General features: G+C 44.2%; 1 protein-coding gene across 2 annotated transcripts in view; it reads right to left on the bottom strand.

The window, feature by feature from the left end:
* Positions 1-25,511, bottom strand: part of MTAP (methylthioadenosine phosphorylase) — a 92,292-nt gene that overhangs the window by 40,018 nt on the left and 26,763 nt on the right. For both annotated transcript variants that reach the window (XM_088472644.1, XM_088472643.1), the window contains one exon: positions 24,380-24,547. In XM_088472644.1, coding sequence (XP_088328770.1) covers positions 24,380-24,547 — 168 coding nt within the window. The remainder of the gene's footprint in view (positions 1-24,379; positions 24,548-25,511) is intronic.

The following is a 25,511-nucleotide window of genomic DNA, read 5'->3' as shown; positions in this document are numbered from 1 at the left end:
TCGCGCATGCGCACGACGGAGCTCCCTCCGTCGTGCGCATGCGCAGTGGGGAACATCGACCCACTTGCGAGCGTACTGCCGCTCGCGAGTGGGTCTAAATGACCCCCACTGTCTCTACAATCTGAGCGGCAGTGCTTTTTCTGGCTGGAGCCAACTCCACCCCTGTCTGGAGAGTTCTGCAATCAGCTTCCAAATAGGGACCCCCTGGTATTAGGGCCCATTCATGGAAGCGCTGCACTTTCCCAGAAGAAGTGAGACCAGAATAGTACTTATGACTTGGTCATATTTTTCTGCATCAGCAGAGGACAAAACAGCATAGGCTTTCTGAGCCTCACCAGTGAGATAGGGGGCAAGTCTATCAGCCCAAGTATCTGCTGGCCATTTTAAATGCTGTTCCACCCTCTCAAATATCAGCAAATATGCCCCTGGGTCATCTGAGGCAGACATTTTCTTCAGATGCTCAGCACCTGCTGTGCCCATTGACTGGGTCACTAAGTGTAACATTTGTTCCTCTGTCTTTTGGCGAGAGGCCAACAAATTTACTATAGTGCGAAAAACTTCCTCCATTTTTATAGTGGGAGGTGTATGTACAAGTGTAGGTGCTTTCAGATAACAAGTCAGTTTACACATATAAATATATCTTTCTTCAGCAAAGCAAGTGTAATTTATGTTTAACCATACATGCCTGCTGTCCTGGAAGTTGCGGGAAGCTCCCAATTTTTCGTGGTAACCCCCACACACCTGCAGTAGAGTAGGCATTTCTCCAGGATTCTGCCCACTTCTTAGTGAACTGGGAAAAATAGGGAGAATTTCCGCGGCGATCGCGGGTCCCTGTGTAGTGGGCGGTGCTTAATGACACGATTCTTGAAGAATCACATCATTTCGCTCCACCCATATTTAAATTGATGGCAATTTACTGCAAAAGGGGTGGGGCTTAATTACGTGAACTGTCAGGCCCCACCCTCGTCGCAACCCACCTGCTTCTTCTCCCTGGGAGGAGAAAAAAAGAGTAGGCAAGTATGAGTTTAACACGGAAAAAATAAAAATCTCTTTTTTCTCCAGCAATGCAGGGGTTAAACAGAACACAGAAAAAAACTGGCTATTTCTCTTCCAGTACTGCAGTGCTAATTAGACCTCAGTAATATCCCTTTTACACCAGATGTAAAACCCGGGTTATTGGAGGATTAACGTGGGTTGCTCCTTGGTGTAAAAGGGGACTGGGTTGGATTGCCGGGTCAAGTGACCCGGCAATCCAACCCAGGTAACTAGCAGGGTTTTACCCGGGAATAACACGTGAAACCCTGCAGTGTAAACGGCGCGATCCGGGTCAGGGTGACCTGAATCGTGCCGCTTGCCTGACGATTGGCCAGCTACAGTGGCACTTGGAGATGACGTCATCTCCAAGCGTCCACTTCAATGCCGGAAAAGCTGGGTCTCTGCAGACCTGGCTCCGGTGTGAACGACACCGACTCGGGAATATCCTGGGTCGGCGCCGGCTAAATTCCCGGGTCTGATCCGGATTGAAACCCAGGGCCTGATTCAGACCCAGTCGCAAGCGCTGAGAGCTCACAACCGGGTCGATGGTGGCCTAGAGCGCATGCGCACGACGGAGCCGGCAACGTCGTGCGCTTGCGCGAGACCCGGATAGCGATGGGTCTCGCACCAAAGGGGGCGTGCTGTCGATGTTGAGTGATAGCACGCTCCCTCTGGTAGGCGGGCCGAGGGGGTGGCTGCCCAGACAGAGGCTTTAACCATGAGAATGCCTACCGTTTTGGGGGCGGCCCCACTGACATCACAAGTGATGTCAGTGGGAGAGCTTTCGGCTGTGTTTGAGCCAAATGCTCTCTGGGGCTTGCGGCCATGAGACCCTACCACAATGGTCTCGTCGCAAGCCCGATGGTCGCGATGGTCTTGACCATCGCGACCATCATCCTGGCCGCCCGCATTAGCTGTGGGGGGGCCGCTCCATAAAAAAAAAAGACGCCCTGTCAGAGCGTCCGGCTCTGAATCAGGGCCCCTGTTCTAACCTCCAGGTCAGACCTGGAATTTAGGTGTAAAAGCAGTATAATATGTGTGTCTCTTGTTCAGTCAACAGTTGAACTTAATTACAAAGCATACTAGCTGGTCAAGATACTAATCAGCATTTGTTATATCTCAAGCACCTTAGTAAAAACAAAGCAAAGTAACTTTCTTTTTTCAGCACACATAAACCAAAGTTTTTGCACAGTAAGTCAAGGTGTAAAGCAGATTACACAATGGGCCTCATTCAGAGGCGGTCGGAGGATGCAAGCGGTCGCTCCGAAACTGGGCGGCCACTTTCATCCTGACCGCCCGCCTCTGTTGCGGTCGTTAGGCTGTGGGTTAACACCCACAGCTCTAACGACCGCTCTGGTGGTCAGAGACCATCGCGACCATCGGGGCTTACGACGAGACCCTAGGGTAGGGTCTCCCTTGTCGTAAGCCCCGGAGAGCTTCTGGCTCTGTCAGAGCCGGAAGCTCTCCACTGACATCACTAGTGATGTCAGTGGGGCCGCCCCCAAACGGTAGGCGTTCCCATGGGAACGCCTCCGTTTGGGCTGCCACCCCCCTGGCCCGCCTTCCAAACGGGGCGAGCTGTCAATCAACATCGACAGCTCGCCCCCTTTGGATCGAGACCCGCTACGACCGCGCGCTGTCGGTCGTAGCGGGTCTCACGCATGCGCACGACGGCGCCGGTGCCGTCGTGCGCATGCTCTGTGGGGGGGCCATCGACCCGGTCCGAGTGCATCGGCGCTAACGACCGGGTCTGAATGACCCCCAATGGCCCTCATTCAGAGGCGCTTGCAAGAAGTGAGCGCTCGTTCTGAATGAGGGCGGCCACTTCTATTTTTAAGTGCGGCCTCCTGGCCTTTAGCTAAGCTGTGGGTTACCACCCACAAATTTAGAGACCGACCAGGTTGATGGTCGCGATGGTCAAGACCATCGCGACAATCGGGGCTTGCGACGAGACCCTAAGGTTGGGGTCTCGGCAGCCGCAAGCCCCAGGGAGCTTCCTGCTCTGATCGAGCAGGAAGCTCCCCACTGACATCACTGCTGATGTCAGTGCGGCCGCCCACAAAACGGCAGGCGTTCCTTAAGGAACGCCTCCGTTTGTGAAACCACACCCCCGCCCCACCTACAATACGGGGCGAGCTGTCGATCAACATCGACATCCGGCCCTTTTGTAGTGAGCTCCGGAGCGAGAGAGCGTGCGCAGGGGATAAACATCGACCCGGTTGCGAGCGCTCAGCGCTTGCGACCGGGTCTGAATGAGGAACAATGTCCTTAATACAACTGCTATTTTTTTCTGCTTCGCCAACCATACTTGCGTATACCAAACATTCTGACTTGTCAGTTCCTTTGCCATGCTAGAAGCGGCTGGCGTATGCGCTGCAACACTGCAGTGCAGGGGTCCCCATATGGGCCACCATATGTAACACGGGGTATATAAAATGAGGATCCCAGACAGGTCGGTACTTGGTGAAGCAGTGGTCTTTTTTAATGGTAGCAGACACTGCACCTTAGCTTATTTGAGGTTAGGCCTGGACACACACAGGCACATAACAGAAAATAAGCAAACATAAAAGTAAAGCTGGCCATACATTTAAAGATTATCTGTCCAACCAGCCAATTAGTTGATTGGTTGGAATGAAAATCTGGTAATGTATGTGAGTAACTGATGATCAGCAATTTGCTCCTAAATGCCAGAAAACAGATGAAAATGGTCGTCAGATAAGTTTGTTAAATGTTTGATCTAAACAATTTGTTCAAACAGTTTTTGTCCATTTTCCGGCATTTGGGAGGAAATTGCTGATTGTAATTTACTTTCATACCTTACTAGATTCTCATTCCAACCAATCAACTAGTTGGATGGTTTGATATATAATATTCAGATGTGTGGCCATCTTAAGTGTTCTAGCACTCCTCGTGTTAATGCCTGTGGACCCTCAAGGTCCCGGCACCCTAATGCTAACTACCACCCCCAGCCTATCGCCTGCCCAGTTGTCCAGCATAAGGACCAATGAGCAACAGGTGTGTAAGAGTTTTAAACCCTTCCTGCGCTCTAGTGATTACTCCAGCTGGGTCTGTGTAAATGTGAAACCCTGGAATTCCACACCTCCACCAGTAATGCAGAACACACAGGTTTCACTCCAGCCTTCCTTGGAGGGAGCTGGTTCCACCAGAATGTGAGTAACTCAAGTGAGAGAACCCTTCTCACCACAATATATATTATTGTGTGTGTGTGTGTATATATATATATACACACACACACGTGTGTTAAATACACACACACATATGTAGCGAGTCACAGATTTCCCTCGAGTCGTGCTTTATGTTACGGTGTCAGTCACAGTAAAAGATCACTCCCCCATCTTTTAGAAGGAGGGCGCAGTTCGGATGGTGGGAACATTGCACAGAGGGTGGACAGAGCATGAAGTCTCTCAGCATGAAGCACTGTGTCTCAGTGTAAATGGCTGGATACACAGTTATAGCTTTGTCCAGCCAGCAATGTCTGCAAAAGTCACTCTATATCAACATTTTTCATTACTGCAAAGTTTTACACAGCCCCCACCCAGAGGGCAAATTTTTCTGGGGAGAACACAGGTATATCTCAAGGTTTATAGTAATATGCTAGAAACTACTGTTTTTTCTCACTTTAATGTTATATTAATTGATATATATTTGACATTGCCTTCTGTAAGTACTAAAATAAAAGTTAAGATAATGGGAGGCAACGGGAGCAGACGTGCTGTTTCTGAGCTCCTTGGTGGCGTCTTTAAAAAAACCTATCTGTCTCTACTCCTACAACCTACCTGAGGACCCTGCTTGTCCCCACACTATTTCCGCGCTTAACCCACATTGGACAGTCTGGTTCGCGGAAACGGGAGTGTAGAATTTGTACTCCTGCGGATTGCGGCCTACTTACTTCACTGAAGCCGGGGCCTCGATTTCCGTAAGCGAGTCACCGTCTCCACCTCAAGTGCGGGGAACCCTAGACGCCTGGTCCTGCTGCAGTCCTGCCGCACCTGGGGACTATATCGGTGAGGATCCGGACTCCTGCCTCGCATGCTGGATGCAGTCACCTCCTCCTATTGTGTGAGAAGGAGGGCCGGCGCTGGGTGCTGGCGGCTGCCTGCTCTCCTAGGCCTCTTCACGCTCAGCGGCCTCTCTCTCACCTGTTAGCTGGGCTTCTGTGGCGATGCGGTCACTGGCTAGTCCGTGCATGGCGCCCTCCTACTGAACTGCTGCTGTGTGTAATCGGGACCTCCGGGTGACCCCTCTGCCTCTCTGCCGAGGGGTGGTGAGCCTGCGAGAGGGGACTGCATTATCCTCACATCACACCTGAGGGTTTGCCCTTTTTGTCCCTTTCCCATCTTCCCCAATTGCTGGGGCTGGTGTATGCCTCCCATGTACAACCTTCATAGCCCTGTTGGCCCTTGTCCCTGTAGTGTGGCAGTTTCTATTATATCACCATCTACAGTGCTGCCACATGTATTAAACCGCCTCCATTCATGAGGATTTAGCTCCCTCTTGTGACAGCCTGCTGTAATTTCAAGATTTGAAGGAACAGTGTCTCTCAGAATATATCATTACAGACTTCCGGTGGGGGCGCCGAACATAGTGGCCGCGTTTTAACGAAGCTCCCTGCTCCACTGCTGATCCCAGCCTGAATTTGGGTTGTCCACCCATCCCACTGGCTATTACAGAGAAAACGGGAAAAAAAAAAAAAGACGAATCCAAATAGCAATTGTTTCTAAATTTTTCCTTCCAGGTTTCCACAAAGAGAATAGAAGTTTCCATTGTTTGCAAGGAACGGTTTACTAAAGGCGTCCGTTTTGCGCTCTTATACTCAGCTATATTGTGAATCATTCATGCTGGAAAGCCACATTACTTTGGCTCCCCAAAATCAGTGCAGATCTTTCTTTAATCGCTGGGATCTGTCTCTCCTCATTCTACCCTGGACGATAATGACTGATCATTGGGAGAGTTGATAAGTATTACAATATTTTAATGTCTGTTCGACATATCCTTACTGTGTTTTTCACATGTTATTTCTATACACTATGCCACCATTACTGCTGCATTTATTTGAGGTTTATATTTTTGATGCATCTTTGCTGATTATGCCTGTTTGTCACTTGTATGTATTACGACCTTTAGGGTCTAACTATTCTAATCTTCTTGATTACTATTTTATGTTGGGATGCATATTTGAAGATCCCAAACTGGGGTCTTCAAATATGTTAAAATGTTGATAGGTTGCTTTCTAAGTATAATTGTGCTATTTGTGTCCACACTGGATTTGCTTTGATTGTTCATGTTATCATTCATTGTCAGGGATTTTCTGTGACTACTCCCTTCTCTGCTTGCTGGGACGGGGTAAGTGAATTAGATAGAGAAGTTTCCTATTTCATGTTTCCCAAAATGGGGATTGGTTAATGTCTACTATTCCACTATCTGACAATTCTGATGTTTTAACCAAAAGATTCATTCAAAATTCTTATCCTGGAATGTAGAGGGGTTAAACTCACCTGTTAAAAGAAAAAAAGATACTGCGTCATCTTAAGAAATTTCATCCAGATGAGGTTTTTTTTTTACAAGAGACGCACTGGAAATCACATGACCCTAATATTTTAAGGGATAATTGGATACAGGAATACTAAAGTGTATCCTTTACTACAAAAACACAAGGTGTACTTATTTTGTTTGGTAATTCCCTTAATTACAATATATTAGATGAATGGATAGATTTAGAAGGGAGGTTTCTATTTTTGAAGGTGAATATTGAAAATGAGATTTTCACCTTTGCATGTATATATGCTCCTCCAGGTCCCAATGTCTCCTTTTTCTCAGATATTTATGCAGCTTTACAAGGATGGTTAGAAGACTCTTTGATTCTAGGAGGTGATATTAATGTAGGATTTTAATCCCTCATTAGATGTCTCAGGGGTTCCTAGACAGACTGGAGGTGGACGTGGAATGCCACGCTTAGAGTCTTTTCAGCTAATTGATCCATGGAGATATTTACATCCAGATTCTAGAGAATACTTTCTTTTCACACCCACAATTCTTTCTCTCGGCTTGATTATTGGTTGATACCAGGTACTTTGCTTCATAGAGTTGAAGATGCTGCCTTAGCTGATATATTCATTTCAGACCACGCACCCACATGGTTTGCTATTAAGTTGGAGGTTCCACACTTTTCCTCTTTTAACTGGCGGGTTTCCAGACTTTTTAGCCTCTTCAGAAGATTTTCAACAGCAATTAGTTCATAATTTTCAAAATTATTTAACTGATGTCGATCATAGTCAGAATATTAATCTTTTTTGGCAGGCATCCAAACCAGTGTTAAGAGGTCATTTATTACCCCATGTGTCTTTTAAAAAGAAAAAACTTCAACAAAGATTCCAACAAGTTAGTGCTGCTGTAACATCTGCTTACTCTGATTTATTGACTGATCCCTCTGAGGAACATAGACAATCATACAAGGCAGCTAAAGCCCTATACGATAATCTCTGTACAGAGCAAGCCCAAATGAATCTGACTTATCAGAAAAATTGATACTTCCAATGGCGTAATCGCCCAGGTAAACTGTTGGCAAACTTAATACAGTTCTCTACCAACCGCAAACATATTTCCTCTATAAGAACATCTGCAGGTACACTTAGTACCAATCCAGAAATTAATAGTGACACCTTTCTTACCTCTTTGTACCAAGCACCTCCTGATGAACCTACACAGGGAGTTGAATTTTTGAGGCAAACGGGTCTCCATAAACTTAATAAAGAAGATAGAGAGGCTATTTTATCCCACATAACAGACTAATAGAATCAGTGATTAAATCATTACCAACTGGCAAAACACCAGGTCCAGATGGGTTCTCAGCAGCCTACTATAAAATACTCTCACAGCACATTGCACCACATCTTTCAACATTGTATAATTCCATTCTTACAGGCAATTCAGCCCCACCGAGTTTTAACACAGCACGAGTTATAATGCTGCCAAAACCTACTTGGGTGTCGTCTTACAGACCCATCTCCTTGCTAAATCAGGATTTTAAAATTTTCACAAAAATATTAGCTATACCTCTCCAACCTATACTGTCCAAAATACTTCATCCGGTACAAACCGGTTTCATAAGAGCTCATCATTCTGTTCATAATGTTTGCACACTGTTGGCTACCATGATTAAAACACATCAGATGAAAGAAAATGGGAATATAGCGATTAGCTGTGATGCAGACAAAACATTCGATAGTGTGTCTTATTCTCATCTTACTAGAATGTTTCATTACCAAAGCTTTGGCCCTGCCTTCTTGCATGTCTTTAACAGCCTATACCAAAATTTGACTACCTTTTTGACTATTAATTCATTAAATACACATTCTGTTTATTCCGTGGCACAAGACAAGGCTGCCCGCTGTCCCCGCTTTTATTCAATTTGGCCCTCGATCCCCTGCATTTTACTAAAGAGACTGGATGGCAAGATATTAAACTTGGCCAGATAGAAGTTACATTTTCAGCATTTGCTGACGATCTCTTGCTATACTTTGCAAACCCCAGAATGGCTATACCTTTTCTGGTATCTTTGTTTCATACCTTTGAATCAGTGCAGGGTTTAAGATCAACTACACTAAAACTGACTGGCATTTTTTCCTGAAGCAAAATTGGGTTGGGGGGATTCCTTTCCGATGGGCTAATGATAGCATTACTTATTTTGGAATCAAAATCACTATGCATCCCTCCCACTTATATAATGCAAATTACACACCACTATTACAAAAGACTTTTTCAGATTTTACTAAATAGACATATCTTCCTTCGTCCTATATTGGCAGGTGTCACCTATATAAAATGATTTGTTTCCCAAGACTACTCTATGTTCTTCAAATGCTTCCTATTATACCATCAAAGAATCACCTGAAAGTTCTAAACAAAGCCTTAACAAAATTTATCTGGGCAGGTAAATGCCCAGAATATCATTATTTACATTACAATAAATAACTGATTTAGGTGGTGTCAATTTACCGCGTCTCAGATCCAATGCCTTAGTGGCCAACTATAGAATCGCCATTGACTGGATGCGGGGGGGGGGGGGGGGGGGCTAACACTTATTTTACAAGATCTATGGAACAGGCTTTTATCCCAGATTGGAATTTGATCTATTTTTTAATCTCTACCAATAGAGGTTAAAGATAATCTACTACTTTATACTACCTGTATGGCATGGAGACTGCTCCGCTCTAACCTGAAAGTATCTCGATATGCATCTTTATTTTTACCTCTCTGGGGCAATCCAGCCTTGTGTCCTCATAGAACATCTTTGATTTTTAAGATATGGCATGACACGGGCCTTAAATATGTTTATCAATTTTTAAATGCAGATACTATGAATCTACTCATGACCTCTCAACTACAAGACCTGCACCCATCTGTCACCAGTGATCGCGGTGAGTGGAAAAAATTGTGGGTCCCAGGGACCCCTCACTTTAAAAAATTGGGGTCCTACACCACTTTTTCTGGGTCCCGTTACATATTATGGGAGTTGAGGGCAGGCACCAGTTGGGACTGTGCTGGGGGGTATATAGCAGTTGGGGTAGAGGGGGTTGGGGCAGAGCTGAGGGTAAAGGCAGGGAGATATTGGGGTAGAGCTGCAGCTATAGGGGAGCAAGGGCAGGCAGGGCTGGGGGTAGGGAGGGGTAAGTGCAGACAGTTGATGCGACAGTGCTGGGGGGCATGGAGGGTACAAGGGGCAGATTATGTGAGGGGCAATGGTAGATAGCAGCTGGCGCAGTACTTAGGGGTACGGTGGGGGTTAGTGGCAAGCAGTACTTGGAGTAGGGAGGGGGTGAGGGTAGATAGCAGCTGGGGCAGTACTTGGGGGGTACGGTGGGGATTAGTGGCAAGCAGTACTTGGAGTAAGGAGGGGGTGAGGGTAGATAGCAGCTGGGGCAGTACTGCAGGCAAGGAGGAGGTTAGGGACAGGCAGTGTTGGGTGTAGGGAGTGGCCAGGGTAGATAGCAACTATGGCAGTAGTGGGGGGGGGCAAGGAGGGGGTTAGGGGCAGAGCTGGGTCAGGATAGCAGCTGGGGCAGCACTGGGGGTAGAGAGGGGGCAAGTGTAGATAGTAGCAGGGGCAGTATGGGAGGCATATAGGGGAAAAGAGTTGTTAGCAACTAGGGCAGTACTGGCACAAGCAATACTGGGTGTAGGCAGTGGTAAGGGTAGATAACTAGGGCAGTACTGGGGGTCAAGGAGGGTGTTAAGGGCAGGCAATAGTTAGGATAGCAGCTGGGGCAGAACTGAGGGTAGGGAGGGGGTAAAGATAGACTGCACATGGGGTAGTGTTTACCTCATTGGTTTTGCTGGGAGCCCCCGGCCGGGTCACTGTTACAGCTTCCTCCTGTCCCATGCAGTGTGCAGCTTCCCTGCCTCCTGTGTGCAGAGCGCTCAGCAGTCTGAAGGAGAGCAGGCTGCCGGAGGGACCCGGCACCACCGTCAATTCTGCTGCCCGATGGACTCCGCGCATTCAGGCTGGGGGCAGACGCCGCGCATTCAGGCTGGGGGGAGATGCCGCGCACACAGGCTGGCGGGAGACACCGCGCGCCCATTGGCTGGGGGAGACGCCGCACTCCCATTGGCTGGGGGAGATGCCGCGCTCCCATTGTCTGGGGGAGACGCCACGCGTCCATCGGCAGGGGGAGACGCTGTAGCGCAGCCATTGGCTGGGGGAGACGTCGCAGCGCAGCCATTGGCTACAGCAGCACAAACAAAGCCAGCGGGTACTACAGGACCCGATCAGTTTTTAAATCTGGGTCCCCAGTTTGCTGTATCGCGTAAAAACGCGCTATAGCGCATATTTTGCGAAACCTGTGTCACATTCCCTTTATTTCCATTTTTACAAGCTACAAGTTATGTACAATCAGTATGACATGTGTTAAATGAGAGATACATGGAATGCATATTGGATAATACAGTGCGCCGTAGATCTGGGAACTTCTGTTCTACTTCACATATATATTCGAACTCTTGTTCACTACTTAATAAAGATTCTGGTAATGTGGGATTATTAAAATGGAAATTGACTTCCCTGAGCTCTCAATGAAAACCATATTAGCTTCTTATCTCAAACTAAATATACAACTAACCTCAATTTCAAATACTGAAATGCATCAGAAAATCTTACACAGGGCATACTTTACACCGAAACTAAAATTCCTTATTTATGATGCCTCCACCTCCAACTGCTATAAGTGTGGAACCCCAGAGGCTGATATTATACATGGTTTATGAACCTGTCCTCAAGTGCAAACATTATGGATGAATCTTCAAAATTACATCAACAACACACTAAGGATTAAATTTGTAATCATTAAAACTTGGGCTTTTTGGGATATTCACCCCAAAGATACTGCCCATGGCCTCTCCAAAGGTAATCATATATTACTTGCAAAACTGGCAGCAGCCACAAAAAAGGGCTATTTTGTCTCAATGGATCTCATCAGGTCCTATATCCATAACACTATTACACATCATTACACAAACAAAAGCAGGTCGAACGGTTCTTTGACACATGGCTTCCATACGTACACACTTTATCCCGAGTAATGAAAGAAAATTTAAGGAAATGCTTTCAACTCACTTCTTGGTATAACCCATAGATTCTTAGTAATGGTACTCCTCCCTTCTGATTTATTGATGTTTTTAAGTCTAGATTGTATGTTAATTTTGGGATCGTCTGTAAAACTGTTAAATTTATTGACCATGATGATGACATGGCTTGTTCTGTATGTGATGATTCCATTGCTCTACAATTGTTGAACATTATATATTGTATCACTGTATAACAACCCAGATGTGTACTCTTTATACTATTTGTAAACCTATCAATAAAAATTGTTTAAAAAAAAGAAAGGTAAGATAATATGTCAAGTACAGACTATTTCATTTTTTACAAATGGACCACAAATACCTCTATCCCTCCCCTATTATTTATTTCCTTTCTATATGCCCCAATAAAAGTCAAGCCTTTACAGTCCTTTGGGATCTTCATTTGATTGGACCTTCACCCCTGAGTATTGGAGTCGGTGGCATTTCCTCTCTGAAGACATAATCAGGGCAGCAACCACAGTCCATTAAACACACTGTATTACAACTTTGGGGACTGGACTTTGTCAAAAACTGGGGATGAGCAGGATTAAATCCTAAGCCATTACTTAACTGAAAAAATCATCCGATAAGTTTCCAGAGAAGAGATCACCTTTTCACATCTTGTTCTGCTCCCTTCCGTGATTAAATAACCTATTATACCTCAAAAACTCAGTAAGGCTAAAGTTACAGTGCAACAAAAGAATTAGCAACATGCAACTGTATTACGTAGGGGGTGGAGCCATAGGGTGTTCTGTGCAAAACACAAAAGAGAAAACTTACTCACTACCTCTGAAACTGTCACAAGCAAAAATATTTACTCCCAGGAACTCATTTATGAAAGAGACACTAGCTTTAGTTTTGTACCAGTACACCCAGAGAGTCTACAGACTGCACTTCAATGAGTCCAACTATCTTTCTAGTATTTGGAGACAACTCTGAATAGAGCCATTCCATAGAAAGTGACACCAAACTGTCAAAAAATTAGGGGTGTGCACCGGCCACTTTTCGTGTTTTGTGTTTTGGTTTTGGATCTGGATCTTTCTTCGTGTTTTGGATCTGGATTGGTTTTGCCAAAACCACCCTTCCGTGTTTTGGGTTCTGGGTTTTGTGTTTTGGATCTGTATTTTTTGTGAAAAAAAGTATAAAAACAGCTAAAATCACAGAATTTGTAGGTTTTTCTGCTCCTATGCTATTATTAACCTCAATAACCTTAATTTCCACTCATTTCCAGTCTATTCTGAACACCTCACAATAGTGTTTTTATGTCCAAAAGGTTGCACCGAGGTAGCTGGATGACTATGCTAAGCGACACGAGTGGGCGGCACAAACACGTGACCCATCTAGGCGTGATACTGCAGTGGCAGACAGGATGGCAGTTTGAAAAACTAGGCCCCAAACTGTAAATAATGCAAAGAAAAAAAAGAGGTGCAAGATGGAATTGTCCTTGGGCCCTCCCACCCACCCTTATGTTGTATAAACAGGACATGCACACTTTAACAAACCAATCATTTCAGCGCCAGGGTCTGCCACACAACTGTGGCTGAAATGATTGGTTCGTTTGGGCCCCCACAAAACAAGCTGGCAATTAATGTGTCCCTGCACAAACTGGCTCTACGGAGGCAAGATGTCATCCTCATCCTCCTCATCCACCGATTCCTCACCCTCTTCAGTGTGTACATCCTCATCCTCACAAAGTATTAACTCGTCCCCACTTGAATCCACCACCACAGGTCCCTCTGTACGTTCTGGAGGCTGGTCTCCCTGGAAGAGCTGATAATTCATTTTGATGAACATCATCTTCTCCACATTCTGTGGAAGCAACCTCCTACGCCTTTCGCTGACAAAGTTCCCGGCTGCACTAAACACTCTTTCGGAGTACACACTGGAGGGGGGGCAACTCAGGTAAAATAGAGCCAGTTTGTACAGGGGCCTCCAAATTGCCTCTTTTTCCTGCCAGTACAGGTATGGACTGTCTGACATGCCTACTTGGATGCTGTCACTGATGTAATCCTCCACCATTCTGTCAATGGTGACAGTATCATATGCAGTGACAGTAGACATGTCAGAAATTGTTGCCAGGTCCTTCAGTCTGGACCAGATGTCCAAACTTGGTCCTGCCTGCCCTGCATCACCGCCAGCGGGTTGCTTAGGATACCTAAGTTTTTTCCTGGCAGCCCCAGTTGCGGGAGAAAATGAAGAAGGAGCTGTTGACGTGTCACGTTCCGCTTCAGCTGACAGTGTGTTCACCAGCAGGTCTTTGCACCTCTGCAGGCTTGTGTCGGCCGGAAAGAGAGACACCACATAGGCTTTAAACCTAGGATCGAGCACGGTGGCCAAAACGTAGTGGTCTGATTTCAACAGATTGACCACCCTGGAATCCTGGCAAAGCGAATGAAGGGCTTCATCCACAAGTCCCACATGCCGAGCGGAATCGCTCCGTCTTAGCTCCTCCTTCACTTTCTCCAGCTGCTTCTGCAAAAGCCTGATGAGGGGAATGACCTGACTCAAGCTGGCAGTGTCTGAACTGACTTCACGTGTGGCAAGTTCGAAGGGCTGGAGAACCTTGCACAACACGGAAATCATTCTCCACTGCGCTTGAGTCAGGTGCATACCCCCTCCTTTGCCTATGTCATAGGTGGATGTATAGGCTTGAATGGCCTTTTGCTGCTCCTCCATCCTCTGAAGCATATAGAGGGTTGAGTTCCACCGCGTCACAACCTCTTGCTTCAGGTGATGGCGGGGCAGGTTCAAGAGTGTTTGCTGGCGCTCCAGTCTTCGGCACGCAGTCGCTGAATGGCGAAAGTGGCCTGAAATTTTTCGGGCCACCCAAAGCGTCTCCTGCACGCCCCTGTCGCTTTTCAGAAAATTCTGCACCACCAAGTTTATTGTGTGAGCAAAACATGGGACGTGCTGGAATTTGCCCAGATGTAATGCCCACACAATATTGGTGGCGTTGTCAGATATCACAAATCCCCAGGAGAGTCTAAGTGGGGTAAGCCACTGGGCGATGATTTCCCTCAGTTTCTCTAAGAGGTTGTCGGCGGTGTGCCTCTTACTGAAACCGGTGATACACAGCGTAGCCTGCCTTGGAACGAGCTGGCGTTTCCGAGATGCTGCGACTGGTGACGCTGCTGCTGTTGCTGCGTAAGGTGATACATCTACCCAGTGGGCTGTCACAGTCATATAGTCCTTAGTCTGCCCTGTTCCACTTGTCCACATGTCCGTGGTTAAGTGGACATTAGGTACAATGGCATTTTTCAGGACACTGAGGACACTTTTTCTGACGTTTCTGTACAGTCTCGGTATCGCCTGCCTAGTGAAGTGGAATCTAGACGGGATTTGGAACCGGGGACACACTACCTCCAGCAATTGTCTAAATCCGACTGCACTAATGGCGGATACCGGACGCACGTCTAACACCAACATAGCAGTCAAGGCCTCAGTTATACGTTTTGCTTCAGGATGACTGCTGTCGTACTTCATCCTCCTCACTAAGGACTGTTGGAGGGTCAATTGTTTAGTAAAAGTAGTGGTGTTCCTACTTCCTCTCTGGGATGATGAACGACTCCCAGCAGCAGCAACAGCAGCAGCGGCAGCAGGAGGCGTAGCAATGCAGGATCCTCCGGAGGAATCCCGGATAGGAGAGTCAGTCATGCCAGTGACATGGCCTGCAGGACTACTTCCGATCCTGACTAAGGAGGAAATTGACGAGGAGGGAGTTGATGGTGTGGTTTGCAGGCGCTTGGATACAACAGGACAACGGGATTTAGGTGTCCCTGGACTGCTTACGGTCTTAGCCAAAGTTTCTGAACTTGACAGTAACTTATTATGAATGCGCTGCAGGTCCGTATAAGGGAGGATGTTCCTAGGTGGTTAACGTCCCTACCCCTACTTATTCCACCTTTACATAAGGTACATATGGCAAGACAGTTGTTGTCCGGATTTGGATAGAAATATTGCCAGACCAAAGAGGTGGAATGTTTGGTCTTCTGCCCAGGCATGACCGTGATGGGCTTTTTCATCCCACGGACAACAACTGTCTCCCCCGGAGCCTGATTAAAACAAACCACATCACCATCAGAATCCTCCTCGCCAACTTCCTCCTCAGCGCCAGCTACACCAGTATCCTCATCCTGTGACATCTTCAATTTGCATATCAGCAAGTGGACTGTGGGTGCTCCTTTCAGCACTTGCAGGGGGCGTGCAAATGGTGGAAAGAGCCACCTCTTCCCGTTCAGTGCTGGGAAGGTCAGGCATCGCAACCACCACCACACTAGGACTCTCCTTGGGGATTTGTGATATCTTCTTAGAAAGCACAGTTCTTCTCTTAACTCTTTTGATTTTTTTAGTGGGAGGAGGGCTTCCATCGTCATGTGAAGCTGAACCACTAGTCATGAACATACTAGGGATCGACCTTAGCCGTTCCTTGCCACTCCGTGTCATAAATGGCATATTGGCAAGTTTACGTTTCTCTTCAGATGATTTAAATGTTTTTTTCAAGGTCATTTTCCTGAACTTGGTCATTTGGGATTGTATGTGCCCTCTATTATGACATTGGGCATCGGCCTTGGCAGACGACGTTGATGGCATGTTATCGTCTATGTCATGACTAGTGGCAGCAGCTTCAGCACTAGGAGGAAGTGGTTCTTGATCTTTCTCTATTTTATTTTTATCGGAGAAAGTTTGGTCCTCCATTTATGTTATATCGATTTGATATATACGTGCGGCTAAACACAGAAAATATTTTTTTATTTTTGCTGGAGAGTAGTGCACCTTGTGGGTTACACCAGCCTTTAAGAAATGAGCCAGCCGGCTCTTTACTTATGGGACACAGGCGCACGCATGGCGCTGCTCCTTTGTTGATGCACGTGCGGCTACTGCGCACACAATTCACAAACACAGAAAATATATATTTTTTTGGTTTGGACTGGAGTGTACTTTGGGGGTTACAGCACCCTTTAACGGTCAAGCTAGCCGGCCCTTTACTTATGACACAGGCGCACGCTTGGCACTACTTTGTTGATGCACGTGCGGCTACTGCGCACACAATTCACAAACACAGAAAATATCTATTTTTTTGGTTTGGACTGGAGTGTACTTTGGGGGTTACAGCACCCTTTAACGGTCAAGCCAGCCGGCCCTTTACTTATGACATAGGCGCACGCTTGGCACTACTTTGTTGATGCACGTGCGGCTACTGCGCACACAATTCACAAACACAGAAAATAATTTTTTTTTGGTTTGGACTGGAGTGTACTTTGGGGGTTACAGCTCCCTTTAACGGTCAAGCCAGCCGGCCCTTTACTTATGACACAGGCGCACGCTTGGCACTACTTTGTTGATGCACGTGCGGATACTGCGCACACAATTCACAAACACAGAAAATAATTTTTTTTTTGGTTTGGACTGGAGTGTACTTTGGGGGTTACAGCACCCTTTAACGGTCAAGCCAGCCGGCCCTTTACTTATGACACAGGCGCACGCTTGGCACTACTTTGTTGATGCACGTGCGGCTACTGCGCACACAATTCACAAACACAGAAAAAAAATTATTTTTTTAGCACTTGGGGGGAGCACCCCTGACGGACAGAGCACCCCCTGGACAACACTACAGCACCCCTTTAGGACTGGGACACTGCACAGGATTTTGGAGTGGACAGCCCCTATGGAGAACTGACTGCACAACACAGTCCAGCCAGCCCCTATGGACTTTGAAGTAGTGGACACAGCCCCTATTAACAACAGCAGCACAGCACAACACAGCCAGCCCCTATGGACTTTGAAGTAGTGGACAACAGCAGCACAGCGCAGCACAGCACAACACTACTCTGCACTACACTACACTACACTACACAGCCCAGCCAGCCCTAACTCCCACCCTCCCTCTTCACTGTCCACAGCCGAGTGAGAAAATGGCGCCGACGCGGGTACCTTATATAGGTTCCAAAACCCGCGAGACTCGGAAGGCGGGATGATGACGTTTTGCCTCGATTTCAGATCCGAGTCAGGCGGGAAAAGTCGAGCCTGACTCGGATCTGCCTCGGATCGGGGGGGCTCGGGGGGGTTTGGATTTCAGAAATCCGAACCCGCTCACCCCTACAAAAAATACATTTGCAAATTTGCTGCTTTTTCAAGGTAAACTTGGTCTGAAAAAAAAAAAAAAAAAGATATGTGGCAACACTAGTATTTCTGTAAATGCTAATCCTAAAGCTAGATACTATTGGAAACAAATCCACGTGAATAGCAGTATTTCAAGAGGAAGTTTAAAAGGTTTATTATGACTCTATAATAATTAGATAGATATATATATCTATCTATCTATACATAAATACATACATACATACACACAGTCAGGTGCATAAATATTGGGACATTGACAGAATTTTCATATTTTGGCCTCTATTCACCACCACAATGGCTTTGAAATGAATCAAACAAGATGTGCTTTAACTGCAGGCTTTCAGATTTAATTTGAGGGTGATTACATTCAAATCAGGTGAACGGTGTAGGAATTACAACGGTTTCTATATGTGCCTCCCACTTTTTAAGGGGCCAAAAAATAATGGGACAAACTAAACAATCCTAAATCTAACTTTCACTTTTGAATACTTTGTTGCAAATCCTTTGCAGGCAATTACAGCCTGAAGTCTGGAATGCATAGACATCACCAGACGCTAGGTTTCATCCCTGGTGATGCTCTGCCAGGCCTGCAAATGTCTTCAGTTCCTGCTTGTTCTTGGGGCATTTTCCCTTCAGTTTTGTCTTCACCAAGTGAAATGCATGCTCAAATCGGATTCAGGTCAGGGGACTAACTTGGCCATTGCATAACATTCCACTTTTTAGCCTTAAAAAACTCTTTGGTTGCTTTTGCAGTATGCTTCAGGTCATTGTCCATCTGCACTGTGAAGCGCGTCCAATGAGTTCTGAAGCATTTGACTGAATATGAGCATATAATATTGCCCGACAGACTTCAGAATTCATTCTGCTGATTTTGTCAGCAGTCACATCATCAATAAATACAAGGGAACCAGTTCCATTGGCAGCCATACATGCCCACGCCATGACACTACCACCACCATGCTTCACTGATGAGGTGGTATGTTTTGGATCATGAGCAGTTCCTTTCCTTCTCCATACTCTTCTCTTCCCATCACTCTGGTACAAGTTGATCTTTGTCTCATCTGTCCATAGGATGTTGTTCCAGAACTGTAATGGCTTTTTTAGATGTTGTTTGGCAAACTCTAATCTGGTCTTCCTGTTTTTGTGGCTCACCAATGGTTTACATCTTGTGGTGAACCCTCTATATTCACTCTTGTGAAGTCTTCTCGATTGTTGACTTTGACACATATACACCTACCTCTTGGAGAGTGTTCTTGATTTGGCCAACTGTTGTGAAGGGGTTTTTCTTCACTAGGGAAATAATTCTTCTGTCATCCACCACAGTTGTTTTCCGTGGTCTTCCGGGTCTTTTGGTGTTGCTGAGGTCTCCGGTGCGTTCTTTCTTTTTAAGAATGTTCCAAACAGTTGATTTGGCCACACCTAATGTTTTTGCCATCTCTATGATGGGTTTGTTTTGATTTTTCAGCCTAATGATGGCTTGCTTCACTAATAGTGACAACTCTTTGCATCTCATATTGAGAGTTGACAGCAACTGATTCCAAATGCAAATGCCACACCTAGAATCAAACTCCAGACCTTTTACCTGCTTAATTGATAATGAAATAACGAGGGAATAGCCCACACCTGTCCATGAAATAGCTTTTGAGTTGATAGTCCCATTACTTTTGGCCCCTTAAAAAGTGTGAGGCACATATAGAAACCGTTGTAATTCCTACATCGTTCACCTGATTTGGAGTACCCTCAAATTAAATCTGAAAGTCTGCAGTTAAAATCACTACTTGTTTGTTTCATTTCAAAGCCATTGTGGTGGTGAATAGAGGCCAAAATATGAAAATTCGGTCAATGTCCAAATATTTATGCACCTGCCTGTGTGTGTGTATATGTATGTGTGTATATATATATATATATATATATATATATATATATACACACACACACACACACACATACTTTAGTACATTTACTACTAATATTATATATAAATGAACTCTGACTTCTGTTCATGCTACTTTAGACAAGGAAAATGCACATGTCCCTTTCCGTCACACTGGATGTCCCACTCAGTCAGTCAACAAAACAATTTTATTTTTGTACAAAGAACAAATACACAAATATTTACATTAATATAATAAACCATTGGGTCTGCTTATCCTGCAAAGGAAAAATCAGAGCCCAGCCTGGTCTAATTTCATGGAAGTTCAAAGTTATGTAACCTCAGAGAGATTTTGTGTTTTGTCCCGTTCTGTCACAAGTACATACTGTAGTATTTGTTGCAAAAAAAAAAATTTAATTTTTTCTTCAACTTTTATTTTACTACCATCTACTTTGAGCTTTCACTAATTTATGATAAAAGTAAGTTCTGGATTCATTATTGAACCTTATTCATGGAATGGAACTTAATTTAAAATGTATCCAAACGTCCCACTCCGTCACATGGAATGGCCAAATACAGGAAAGCACCCAATTATGCGAGCACATTAGTTATTATCACATCAGCATATAGTAATACACAAAGTCTAATAGTCACATGAATTTCAACTTGCTAATACTTTAGTACTACCTCTATCATTCAATAGAATTTCCACTTATACATACAATTACATGGTTTAGTTTTAGGTTTTCAATAAGTCATAATAGTGAAGGGATATTGGGAATACTTTATTACATATTTCTCTGTTAAAAGTTTTTGGGGCAAAGTGCACCTACAAATGTGCAGTTCTACTGATGTGCAACTGTACGATGCAAAATGTGTCCCATTAGCTGTATACTATGGGATACTAGTGTGAACTGCTGCAAAATTCAATAGGTCTATGTATCAAGACAAATATGGAGGATACAGTGGAACATTTGCACTCTTTCCTCCATATTCAACAGTAAAGCATCCTGAGACTATTCATGTGTGGGGTTGCTTCTCAGCCTAAGAACACAGCCATGAATAAAGAATGGTACCAAAACATCCTCCTAGAGCAACTTCTCTCAACCATCCAAGAATAGTTTGGTGACAATGCCTTTTCCAGCATGATGGAGCACCTTGCCATAAGGCAAAAGGGATAACTAAGTGGCTCAGGGAACAAAACATCCAAATTTTGAGTCCATGGCCAGGAAACTCCCCAGACCTTAATCCCATTGAGAACTTGTGCTCAATCCTCAAGAGACGGGTGGACAAACAAAAACCCACAAATTCTGACAAACTCCAAGCATTGATTAGGCAAGAATGGGCAGCCATCAGTCAGTATGTGGACCAGAAGTTGATTGACAGCAGGGCGAATTGCAGAGGTCTTGAATAAGAAGGGTCAACACTGCAAATATTGACTCTTTGCATAAACTTAATGTAACTGTCAATAAAAGCCTTTGACACTTATGAAATGCTTGTCATTTTACTTCAGTATACCATAGTAACATCTGACAAAAAGGTCTAAAGACACTGAAGCAGCTAACTTTGTGAAAATCAATACTTGTGTCATTCTCAAAACTTTTGCCCATGGCTGTATGTTGCTCTGCAATGAGATATGGAAATGGAGAACTTTAGTATAATGACGATACAGAAGGTGGCGCTCTAACAACCATGTGGATGAAGTAAGTAAAATACACTTTTTAATTTATATACATGGAGGAAAATATAACGAACAGATTTATTTCCATTAATAACAATAATTTTTTTTTTAAATAATTAGAAATGAAAAACAGATTACATATATATTCAGTAAAGTGTCAGCATGCAATCATGGATAATCATAAGTCCATACAGATCTCTCGGTGCTGCAGTGGGATAGCTAAATAAGCAAGAAAAGCTGCTGGGCTGGAGAGCTCGGCACCACCGCAGAGTACTTTTCTCCGACCATGTAAAGATATCCACTTTAGTGTCCATACTCCTGAGCATGAAGTTCGTGCAACTCGTTTCGGTAAAGAAAAAATTAACAAGTCCACCTCATTGGTCCCACGAAAGGATAGCAGCTCCTGTACTCCACTGACGCGTTTCGACTCTTAAAAAGTCTTTAGCAAGGTGTCTTATCAAGTCTGCACCTTGATAAAGACTTTTAAGAGTAAAAACGCGTCGGTGGAGTACAGGAGCTGCTATCCTTTCTTGGGACCTCAGAGGTAGACCAGCTACAATGTGGAGGTGATTTGCCCTGGGACTCTTGCTCATATGCTGTCTTAGTGCCTTGGTTAAGGCCCAAGTTGTACTCTTTTTTTTTTTTTTTAACTGAAACGCTTTGCACGGACTTCGTGCTCAGGAGTATGGACACTAAAGTGGATAGCTTTACATGGTCAGAAAAAAAGTACTCTGCGGTGGTGCCAAGCTCTCCAGCCTGGGACCTTTTCTTGCTTATTTAGCTAGCCCACCACAGCACCAATTACTGGTGAGAGACCTGTATGGACTTATGATTATCCATGATTACATATATATTCAGTAAAGTGGCAGCATGCAATCTGTTTTTTATCTTTGACATTTTTTAATTGTTATTACTGGAAATAAATCTTAGTTTAGGACTCAATAATGTCCTCCGTGTATATAAATTAAAAAGTGGATTTTTGTTACTTCAACCTCACGGTTGTTAGAGCACCACGTTCTGTATGGTCATTATACTAAAGATTTGCATTTTTGGGGAATTAGTGCTTTCCTTAGGTACAGGGGAGGCTGCCTTATCCATGTTTATTACGCACATTTAGGTGTATATAACGTTTATTTGTTGTATGGACATGGAGAAGTAAAGAGGTGTCAGCAGAGCTAGGGCTTGCCCTGGGACTACACTGCTCTCTCCCATACTTTGTACTCTCAAATCCTTTGCCACCACTAAGGTGCAGGAGGTTAGTTTCATTCCATTTTTGACTCCAGTTCCCTTTTATATCATTAAATATTAAACATGGAGACACAAAAAAGGAGCACTGTGGCCCTATGCATGTTAGTGCACAGATTTCCAAAACAAGGATAACAACTAAAAATGGATACGCTCTGCCCTTTTGTTTCTTCTTTATAATGTTTCTCGACTAAACCGCTTAGTGAAACTGCACAACAAGGGTTTTCTTCACTCCTCCAACTTCCATTGGCCAGAGAAAAATGTCTGCTCTGGCCAATGCAATTATCGTGCTCTGCAAACATAGTATTTGATACCAGATAAAAACCTCTTGGCCCATCTATTCTGCTTCCCACATTGGTGGAAATAACTAGGCACAGCAATTCAAATCGGTAACGTCACCAAAGAGAATTCTACCCCACACCTCAGCTATTTTCCACTCATCAGTGAGGTCCTAAATGTCACACAAAATACCAAAACTATAGATTGTGGCAAATGCATGAAATCATATAAGCAGAATTACACATGCAACTCCTGCGAAAAAGGCCAAAATAAGAAATGCACAGAAAGCTCTATGCATTTGAAATAGGAGTTATGTTTTGGCGCATGTTTGGTTGGTGAGTTGATATTCTCAGTTGCTTATATTGTTTGATAAAAGTAGTATGGTGGTAATGCTGGCAGGCTGATGTCATTTGTTGGCATACAGATCTCATCATTCGATGCATTTCAGACGAATAGCAAAAACAAAGAGGAAGTCCTTGTTTTAAGTGTGTGTCTCTCTGGGGTAGGTAATATAAATTGTAAGCTCCACTGAGGCAGAGTGTCATGTAAATAACTAATTATTCTATGTAAAGTGCTGGGTCATTTGTAAGCATTATATGAAAAAAGATAAATATAAGGAGACAAATGAAAACTTAGGTTAATCAAAATGACTTTTGGTTTGCAACAGCCCAATCAAAGCAGTAAGGTCATGGTGCAGAGTGTTGCATGCTTATACCTGAAATCTGATGATTGTCTCTGGGATTCTTCCTGATCGGGCCATTAATGCTGAAATGGGAGGCACTTATAAATGCATATGCAAGCTGTGTTCCAAAAAAGCATGGCAGTGCAGACGTGCATTATTTTTAAGATGACTCATGCACTGTGTGGACACAGAGATAGCATGATCAATGTGTGGTGGCAAAGAGCTGACATAACTAGTGTGTCGAAGAGAGGGCATACTTGTGGTGGCACTCAAAAAGCTGCATATTTCATGTTTGAGAACACAGAGATCACATAATTAATCCAATGGGGGAACACAGACACTATAGAGACACACCGAGACCCTATAAATGTTGGGGAACAGAGCTTCTGTCACTAAAATGTGGAGGCCAAATAGAGATGAGATAATGTGTAGGGACTGTACAAGGACACAAGGTTACATGCTGGATTGGACCCGGGCTAATCTAATGACATGTTTATACTTCCATATACTACTCCTGACTCTCTAGCCATTTTATTTGTGTCATTTTACTAAATAGAGTAAAAGAAAAAAAAAAATAGGCAATGACACACCCAATGTATAGTTATGTCACTCACCTAAACAGCTGTCAGCTTAGACAATTACCTCATGCAGCATATCAATGCATAGGATGTGCTGACTAAACTACACATATTCTATGTAAAACAGCAGAGGAATATTTTCCTGACATCATGAAATGATCACTGACCAATAGCTATGACAATAAAATTATTGATAAGTTTCTAAGGGAAGACTCCTAGTCCAAGAGTGACAAAATAATTTCTCTTACCTATCAATAAATTGATCGATCACAACAATATCTCCAGGTTGGATCTCTTCTCTCAGTGATCCACAAGCTGTTGTTACCAGGATATGAGTACATCCTTCCATCTTCAAAGCCCAAATATTTGCACGAAAGTTAATATTTGTTGGAGCAATTGTATGTTGCCTGCCATGCCTGTAACAGAGCGCAAAAGCAGAATAATATTAGGAAAACGCAGCAAGAATAATCTGGCCACCAAGTTTAGTTTTTCTTTTGTTGTCTGTAACGAAGGTAACATTTGTTTTTGTTTTTTATATTAAAAAAAAAAAAAAGAGTAACTTTTTTATTCTCCCAGAATGACAAATACTATGAATAAAAAATATGAATAATGAACATTTTGGAATATTGTTAACTAATTGTGCTCATATACAGGCTGAACTGACTGCATAGCCTTAGCACCAAGTGACTGGAACCATGTCCTATTTAGCCACACAAGCATAAAGAGCAGCTAGATCTTAGAGACTCCAAACATCATGGCCACATGAAGACCACATACATTGGTAGATTGTGGTTTGTTCAGCCAAATTTTCCACTGGCCCCAACTGTATCTTATTCTAAACAGAGGTTCATCAAACCTGGTGGCCATACTAGTAAGTCATCAGGAGGAAAAAAAAAAACACAAAACACACACAACCTGCACAGGTCCCACTTGCAGCTAAAGAAATTTGCTACCACCACCAGGGTTTCAACCAACCAACACTGCAAGATATTGGAACTACTGTATATTTGTGGAACCACAATGGCTACAGAATCAGCGGCAGAACCATCTTATTCCATTCCCATATAGTTCAAACTTTGAGAGAGAAGCTGTTCTAAACACACAAATATTACTGAAAATTGCCAATAGGGTTGAAATATTAATTATACAAAATTGCCCATAGGGTTGAAAATTACGGATTATACTCACCGATAATTATGTTTCTTCGAGAGACTCCATGTCAGCCATTATGCTGTGTTATGGACTCATCCTCCTAGGTTTAGACTAAAAAGCTTTTTCCAAGAGACTGCCCACCTGGTGTATATATCCTAGCTCCTCCTCTTCCCCCTTGTCTTTTTGTGTCTCCCAGTACTCAATTCCTGGAAAAAGCACAATTCGGGG

The sequence above is a fragment of the Taudactylus pleione genome, unplaced genomic scaffold (genome assembly GCF_031769625.1).
Source record: "Taudactylus pleione unplaced genomic scaffold, aTauple2 ptg000127l, whole genome shotgun sequence".
NCBI lineage: Eukaryota > Metazoa > Chordata > Amphibia > Anura > Myobatrachidae > Taudactylus > Taudactylus pleione.
This window is presented reverse-complemented; position numbering and strand designations above follow the sequence as displayed.